This window comes from Echinops telfairi, unplaced genomic scaffold (genome assembly GCF_000313985.2).
Source record: "Echinops telfairi isolate 266 unplaced genomic scaffold, ASM31398v2 ScPeMD7_5;HRSCAF=22, whole genome shotgun sequence".
NCBI classification, from domain to species: domain Eukaryota; kingdom Metazoa; phylum Chordata; class Mammalia; order Afrosoricida; family Tenrecidae; genus Echinops; species Echinops telfairi.
The window spans coordinates 19,666,398-19,675,204 of record NW_022103901.1 but is presented as its reverse complement, the minus strand read 5'-3'; the positions used below and the strand labels follow the sequence as shown (position 1 = coordinate 19,675,204).

General features: G+C 47.9%; 1 protein-coding gene across 2 annotated transcripts in view; it reads left to right on the top strand.

Moving 5' to 3' along the window:
* The first annotated feature begins 1,460 nt into the window (after positions 1–1,460).
* Positions 1,461–8,807, top strand: part of AQP8 (aquaporin 8) — a 10,827-nt gene continuing 3,480 nt past the window's right edge. For both annotated transcript variants that reach the window (XM_045285976.1, XM_013005462.2), the window contains exons 1-4: positions 1,461–1,533; positions 1,670–1,923; positions 3,455–3,581; positions 5,933–6,147. In XM_045285976.1, coding sequence (XP_045141911.1) covers positions 1,522–1,533; positions 1,670–1,923; positions 3,455–3,581; positions 5,933–6,147 — 608 coding nt within the window. In that variant the 5' untranslated portion in view covers positions 1,461–1,521. The remainder of the gene's footprint in view (positions 1,534–1,669; positions 1,924–3,454; positions 3,582–5,932; positions 6,148–8,807) is intronic.

The following is an 8,807-nucleotide window of genomic DNA, read 5'->3' as shown; positions in this document are numbered from 1 at the left end:
GCAATTCATTGCAATGGCCACCCAGAAGTCAGAGATCATAGGCCCAATTATGCGGCTTATTAGGGAAGTGAATGAGTTACAATTCAGGAGGAAATGTGCAGGTATATATCATTCTTCCAGTCAGGACAGCCTCTTCTCCTCTGTCCCTGCAGGGAGGCTGCTCTCCTCTTGGCCTCTTAGCCACCTAGCCTTTCACTTTCTGCCTTGCTCGGAAAATGGTACCAAGCTCCTTTATCACAGCCGGTATATGTCCACAGGGCGCTCCACTCCAACAAACCTCAGCCTGTAGGTGTTTAGCTCTAACTCCATGGGCCGCATATCTGCACGCCAGCCTCCTGCTGGAAGGCACTCACCTTTCCCACACTTGGGCTGTGGAGCCTGCCCATCTGGCTTGTGTTCTTGGCGCTACTGTCTCTGCCGCCGCCAATTCTCCACGATGTCCCTTCTGTCTCTCACCCTCCTGGGTGTCACCTAGCTGTCTCTTGGATCAAACAGATTCTGTGCACCAGACTTTTGTGGTTCAGAGGACACACTTCATCTTCGCTCTTCTTTCTGGATGACAGGGAGCGCCCCTGTTCCTGTTTCTGTGATGGCTCCTTTTCCACCCCGGGGGTGGGGTGTGTGCGGATGGTGAAACTGACCATTTCCCACCTTAGCGTTTCCTCCTTGCATGATCCCATCCAGCCATTTGGTGGGAGTTACAAAGACCATGGCGAGAAAAGTCATAGCGCTGCATCTCTGATTGGACTCATTTAAATCTCCCATCCACTCAATGCCTTTGGTCCTGTCACCATACTTCCCACTTCACGGAGGATACAAGTAAGGGGCACAGATGTTCAGTCACATGCTCAGTATCGCACGGAGAAGTCATGCTCATGTCCCAAGTCCACGGGTTTTCCCGCTGTCCCATGCTGCTGTGTGCTACCCCACCGCCTTGTACCACGCAGCCAACTGGCCACCACTGGGCACCCTCAGTCTTGGGTCAGATGAGTCAGAGGAGCAGAGGGATGAGAGCTTCCTGGGAGGAGAGAGCCGTGGGAAAGCTGGGGAAATCATGAAGATGAGATCACTGTGAGTTAACCTAGGCTGTCTCAGCCTGCCGACCCTCCCCAGGCCACCCCTGCGGGTCTCCTTTGGGCATTGTAGGCTGACTGAAGGGGGCTGGGGAGCTGAGCTCTCCATCTCCATCTCCAGCTGAGAGCCCTGGGCTGCACTTTCCAAATGATAAAGCCAAAGCGTGCCTTTTCCCCTGGTTGGCAGAAAGCGCCTTAATCCTTCACACCCTCCTCCCCAGCCCTGCCCTGTTGTGATAAAAAGAAGAAAAAAATGTTCCTTTTCTTGGGCCTCAGAGCCACCTCCCACCCTTCTTGCTTTCTGGGCACCCTTTGTGAGCCTCTGAGGTTCTTTAAAAGGAGCAGGACTTGTCCTGAATCCCAGCCTGCTATGCTGCAGATAATAGTGGCCGGCATAGCGGCTCAGGCAGGAGCCCCGTCCTGTCACAGCTCAGGGCAGGTGCGCCCAATGTCTGCGGAGGTAAGTCCACCACAGCGCCTTGCTTGCTCTCTTGCCTGAGAGCTCCAAGAATGGCTGAGAATACAGGTTGGTGGGCCAGGGCCTACTTTCAACCTGTCCTTCCACCCATGCACACACTCTCTTTCTCCCTTTGCAGGCAGCCGTAGACCTATGTGACCCTGAATTTGACAGTGGCAAGGTGAAAGAGCAGAGCATGGTTTGCCGATGCTGTGTATACTGCCACGTGAAGTTTGTGCAGCCCTGTCTGGTGGAACTGCTGGGCTCCGCCTTTTTCGTATTTATTGGGTGTCTGTCTGTTATCCACAATGAGATGGGCACTGGACTTTTGGGGCCAGCCCTGGCCCACGGGATGGCCTTGGGCCTCATCGTTGCCATGCTGGGGAACATCAGGTGAGAGGAGCACTGGGCATTCAGTGTGGTAGTCATTTGGGGTGGTGAATGGGGGCACATTGTCTGGCAGGGGCCAGGAGAGACGGAGGATGAGCGTGTGGGATGGGGAATCAGACTTCCTGGGTTCAAGCTTCACTCTGTACCCTATGAGCTCCCGGGGTAAGTCAGTCTCCAAATCTCAAGCTACCCACCAATAAACTGGGAGTATTAGTCTCTTGTAAACATTATTTTTTTAAGTCTACACATATATAGTGCTAACCATGAGCCACGAACTATTTTGTAGCTAATAGCTTATGATATACTTTCGACAGTGCTGCGGGGTATGTACTGTGATGATTCCCATTTTATAGCTGTGGAAGAGAAAGACCTTGCAACTGGCCTAAGGTTCTTTATCGAACTTAGCAGAGCCAGGAGTAGATTGTCTCCAACACCTGCCCCTGTACGCCTGCCTCCTGGGAGGCATGGTAGTTACGTAAGGTCAAGAGCTTGGTACCCATTAGGTACCATCAATATTGCTGTCAGTGTTACTGTTATCTTTAAAAAGGGGAGTCACTCCAGCTGAGGGACTTCTGGTGGAAATGCAGACATGTGCAGAAGAGCAAACTAAGGGCTTTTTCCACTTGGGCACCCACCAGCAATATCCCCGTCTGCCAAAGGTTGAACAGAGGGGTGAGGCTGGGTGGTGGAAGGGGCTCCTCTTACCTTTTCTTCCATTGCAGATGAGATCTACCCCTGTAGTGATTAATTTCTAGGCTACAGCTACTCAGCCCAAACTCCAGTCAATCCCGACTCATAGTGACACTCTACAAAGTTTCTGAGCCTGTACCTGTTTACAGGAGCAGGGAGTTTCTGTCCTCTTTTTCCATAACTCCAGTTCCCAAGCCCTACTAAAAATCAAGAACTTCTGACCCCACCCCCAAAGCTCAATACCATCTCTGTCTTGAGCCCTTTATCTTTCTTGTGTACTCAATCTTGACCTCACTTTAGCCTCAGGTAGAATATAGGGGTTCTACTGGTTAAGCAGTTCAATCAACCTCATGTTCATGGCCTGCCTCTTTTCTCGTTTTACACTTGTCTAATTCTCTTTAACTTTGTTTGTTTTCTAATGAGTTTGGTTACTCTAGGGGATGGTCAGACTACCTCTCTTGGACAGCTAATTTAGGGGCTTGGAGTATCAGTCTAGTACATGTCTTACCCAATGGCTACATTGCTCATGGGATGGAGGGAGCTCTCAGGGAGTTAAGGGATGGTCGTGCTGTGCTACATGGTCTCTCTATGACTGCCTTGGTACTTGGGCTTAGGGCAGGAAAGGGGCTGCTTTTATTTCAATAGTTCTTCCCCATATTCCTCACCCTACTTCTGGCACTTTGGGACCATGGAAGAGATGTAGTGCTTGTCTCTAGTTGGGCTGGGATCCTTGACTGGCTCTGGGTGTACAAAGACAGCCTGGACAGCTGGTTGGGATATATTATATCCGGTGACATCCTTAGACCGTGGTCTCATGATTTCTTTCTGCTCTTGTTGGTTCCAGTGGTGGACACTTTAACCCGGCCGTGTCCCTGGCAGCTATGCTGACTGGAGGCCTCAGCCTGATGATGCTTCTTCCCTATTGGTTCTCCCAGCTGTGTGGGGGACTGATAGGGGCTGTCTTGGCCAAGGTAGGTGACTCCATGGGGACTTGTCTGGTGGTTCCAGCTCTGACTAGGCTGCTGGAGGGGTATGTTTGGAAACGTGATGGGGAATGGCCCTACTCTTTGCTTGTTTTCTCCAGCGGGACAAATCATTTATGGCCAGGGAACAGGAATCTCAAAGGGTCTGTGTGTCTGGACACAGTCCCTCCCTGAGAAGACCACGAAGCAAAATGCAGGACATCAGTTTAATGTCCTGACTCCAAATCTTGCCTCGGAGTGGATTGGGATCACTCCATTATTTTTTCCCCATTTGTTCTTTCATTCCATCTACAACTGTCTCACTGAGTGCTGAGTGAGAATAGAGCAATAAATGTGATTATTCTCTTTAAGAAACTCTTTTAGAGGAACTGATATCAAGGGGCTCAAGAAGAAAGGTAATGTTTTGAAATTGTTGATGACAATATTTGTACATATCCGCTTAATACAATGGAGGTATGGACTGTTGTAATGTATGTAAGAGCCTCCAGTAAAATGATTTATTAATAAAAAAAGAAAGTCTTTTAGTAACTTTCCTATGTGTTCTCCAGTTGGCTCACGTTTAACTGAGTTTTTCTACTCCTAATGGGAGTCATTCTTCCATTTATTCTGGGGCTCTCACATGCCAACAGGAAGGCTATCCCCAGGATTTTTAGATCTCTACACATAACGCCTCAAAGCCCCAGGGGCTTGAGCCAGTCAAGGATCCCATTCCAAACAAAGGCAGACTTTCTTGACACAGTGTTAAGCACTGGGTTCTGCAGGAGGGAGACCTGCTCTTATAATATTTACGTCCAAGAAAGTCCTCTGACGCCGTTCCACTGTCACATGGGATTTTGATGAGGCAGAAGTGGCCTTTTGCACTGAACAACCACGTGACTCCATGACTCCTAGACCCTCAGGCCCCCCGTCCCCGTGTTCATCATCCACCCTGGCTGGAGCTATCCCTACCAAGGCCTGGAAGGAAGGTCTCACGGTCACTGTGGAGACTTGCTCCTCCAAATGTGGTCCAGGGAAACACCAGCCTCAGCATTCGCCAGAAGCTGGTACGAAATGTCAATTTCAGGCTCCACCCCAGACCAACAGAATCCGGATCTGTGTTTTAACATGGTATCCTGACCATTTGTGTGCAAGTTAAACTTTGAGAAGTATAACTAGGGTAATAGACTTCTTTGTTGTTTGCCTCGCAGTCAAGATTTCCCCCTCTCCTTCCTCTGACCAAGCCCACGGTTGCATTTACCTATGTATGTGTCCACCGCTTGTCTGCCAGTTTGTCAGACTCGGGTGGCTTATGTGTTGCTGTGATGCTGGAAGCTAGGTGATTGGTATTTCAGATGCCAGCAAGGTCACTCAAAGTGAACAGGTTTCCACACTAAGAACAGACCAGGAAGAAGGACGTGGCTCCCCAGCCTGGAGGAAGGAGCTGCTGGAAGCCGTATGCCTAGCTTCCCCAAACATTGTTAGATAGAATGGAAGCAGAACCTTGTCGGAGATAGTGCCGGAGCAAGGGCTCCTGGGGTCCGAGGGCACTAGCTGATCTCTGAGTGGAGTTGACCATGATGAACACAGTGAAGCAGAGGAAGGCCCTCAAAGAGATGGATCGACACCATGGCGGCAACAATGGACTCACGCACAGGAACAATTGTGAGGATGGTGCAGGACCCGGCAGTGTGTCGATCTCTCGTGCATAAGGTCGCTATGGGTCAGAACTGACTCCATGGCACCTCACAACAACAAATGCAAGTGTGAGGGGGTAGTGGGGAGGGGAGGGGTGAAGGGGAGAGTCCTAACAGCCTGGTGTTCTGTCCTATAAGAGCTGGCTTATTTCAGACTTTCAGTCTAAAATCACATTTGTTCACCTGATCATCTCTGCACTTAGAGAGTTTGCAATGCTAAGATCTTTTCCCAATGAGTTCATTTCCACCACCACCCACTCCCCTCCAATTCAACGATTTCAATATGTATAATTCAGCGGCATTATTTTTCTTTTTATGTAACCAAATCCCCTTCAGATTGTTCCACTACCATTAACATAACTCAATGCAAAAGTTGCATTTTTGGGGGTACTCTTTTTCTCAAAGAGGGTCATCTGAGTTATGTAAACCCCAAGCCCTTCCTGGGCTATCCTCCGTCTTTAAATGCATTAGGTGAGGCTTGCACAGCCACACAGTCAAGGGCCAGAGGTTAAATGGGAAACAGATTTGTCCTATGGCATAGTGTGGTTCATATCTATGTGGCCATAACCCTCCATAGGTCCTAAAGGTGGGGACGAGCGTTTGGGCCCCCAGCTCCCAGCATCCTCTCCGTCCCTCCTGGTGAGGCTGAGCTGCTTCTCTCCACAGGAGGTGAGTTCCAAGGAAAGGTTCCAGAACACGTCAGGGGCGGCCTTTGTGACGGTCCAGGAGCCAGGGCAGGTGATGAGGGCGGTGGTGATGGAGTTCATCCTGACAACGCTGCTGTGTCTGACTGTGTGCATGAGCACCATCAACCAGAGGACCAAGAGCCCCTTGGCCCCCTTTGCCATCGGCTGTGCAGTCACCGTGGCTATCCTGACTGGGTGAGCTCCCCTTGGCTGCAGGACTCACAGGAGACAGAGCCTAGACCAACCTGAGAGTTGCCCACTCAGTGCACAGTAAAGGCTGGGAAGGCAACCCAAATAGGGGAAGTAGATGGGCATTTGGGCAGCAACAAAAAGCAACAGGAACTGCAGTGTGAGAAGAGGCTACCACCACTCAGCTCTAGTGAACCGGTGCTGGGTGGAAATGTGGCTTTGGAGTGACTCTACTTCCAGTTTTGTTCAAGAAGAGCCAGAAATACACATAGTGCTGTGACATTTCCATTTTTTCCTCATTAGGTGGATGGGAAGACAGGAGCCCTGCTGGGCATAGTGGGTTATGTGTTGGGCTGCTAATCACAAGGTCAGCAGTTTGGAATCACCACCCATGCTGTGAGAGAAAGAAGAGACACTCTACTTCCATCAAGATTTACAGTCTCAGAAACTCACAGGGGACACTTTCTACTCTGTTCTAAAGGGTCCTTAGGAGTTGTAATCAACTCACAGGCATTGAGTCTTTTTGTTTTCAAATAGGAAGTTAGATTTTGACATCTTGCTTAAAAGAGGTTCCACACCAATGGTCTCATTAATTTTCAGCCTCTCAGCAGGCGTGGAAAAAGGTCAAGAAGGCAAGGTTGGATCAGAGATTTATTTTTCCATTTTATTTATTATGAACTGAGGCACAGACAGGGCAGAAGTGGCATACATAAGGTCATTGGGTATTGGAAGATTAAATGACAGATCTGACACAAAGGAAGGCGAGGGAGCCCCTTTCTGATATCCAAATCCTCCTATTCGTTTGGGCATGGAGTCAGGTCTAGCCTTTCTCCTGGGTCAGGTCTGCCATCATCTTTTGGGATGTGAAGTCTAGGAAGGACTGGGGAATTGTATATAAAGCTGCAGCAATGCTTGGCTGACTTCCAGTGGCATTTGGCTCATTCACAAGCCTATGGAATCCTATCCTTTTGACTGTAGCTACTAAGCATGAATGAGATGGGGTGAAGTCTGAGGGAGCCTGGGTTGAGTGAATGGGCAAGAACACAACAGGTAACAGAGCTAGAAAGGGCACCTGAGGAAAGTCCCCTAGCGTAGACCCTACATGTGTGGCACATTATTGTCTCAATCTAAGTCAGCTAGAGTGGTTCTCAGCCTTCCTAATGCTGGGACACTTTCATATAGTTCCTCATGTTGTGCTGACCTCCCAACCATAAAATGATTTTAGTTGCTACTTCATCACTGTCATTTTGCTACTGTTATGAATCAGGCAACCCCTTTGAAAGAGTTGTTTGACCCCCCCAAAGGGGTCATGACCCGCAGGTTGAGAACCACTGAGCTAGATTATAGCTAACAGTTCTTGCATGTAAAATTATATGTGAGGCATGAGGCTTTTTTTTTCATCTTTTATTTATTTATTTAATTTTTAACATTTTATTAGGGGCTCATACAACTATTATCGCAATCCATACACACATCAATTGTGTAAAGCGCATTTGTACATCATTCTCAAAACATTTTCTCTCCACTTAAACCCCTGACATTAGGTCCTCATTTTTTCCCTCCCTCCCCCTCCCCCGGCATGAGGCTTTATATACATTTTCTCACTTATCCCTGACAACAACATGGCACTTTCTACCAACTTTTAACATTTTTTTCATTAGATCGAAGCACATGAAAATCAATCATAAGTTGGATGGCTTGGAATAGCTGAAGGGAGAAAAAAAAGAAATAGCTGAAGGATTTTTGTTTTCTGATTTTAAAAAAGTTTGTTATTAATTGGGATTAATTCATATATCATTCCATAGCTTAATCACATCAAGCAGAATTGTACAATTGCTACAGCCATCAGTTTCCAAACATTCTTGTTCTTCCTGGACTCCTTGACGTCGTTTCCCTTTCCAACCACCACGACAGTATATGCCCACCTCTGCCCCCTAAACCCTTATTCTACCTGCTGTCCCTACAGGTTCATTAGTTGTGGGGTTCTTATACCAAAAAACAGAAAAAACATGCAACATAAGTTCAAGGGGGTGACCCCCAACGGCATAACACTTAGGTGTTATAAGCCCTAATATAAAGAATAAAATGAAAAAAACCCCAAATACAGAAAATGTTGAAAGCCAGATCAGGTCCAGCATGCATCAGAGTGGGGATCAACTGACACTGTTGAAGTCAGGTTTATTCCTTTGATCTAAACTCATCTTTCCGATGCTCTCTGTTTAGTAACCACTTTCCTCTCACCCTTCAATTACAGACAGAGGGAAACCACCAGAGGCTATTTCTTATGTAGTTCCTACAAATGTGTCTTGGCTCCCACAGTCATGCATAGCCTTCTGCAAACCAGGTTTTCACCATTTAGGCTCTGATACTGAAACCTCCTTCAACTTCAGATTGTATGATTTACAATCCTTTGGTGACTGATGAGGATGTGCTTCTTCCTTGTGGACTTAGTTGACATCTCACTTACACGACAGCTTGTTGGGAGACAAACCTTTAAGACCCCAGACACGATTTTATCTGATAGTCACGTACCATCTAATTTCTTCACCACATTTTGCTATAGTACTCATATCTTCGGTGTTTGCTTCCTGAGGGCGAGTATTGAGCCAGGGCCATGATGTAAGAACTAATTGTTCTTAAGTTGGAGTTAGGATTTAGTGTGAGCC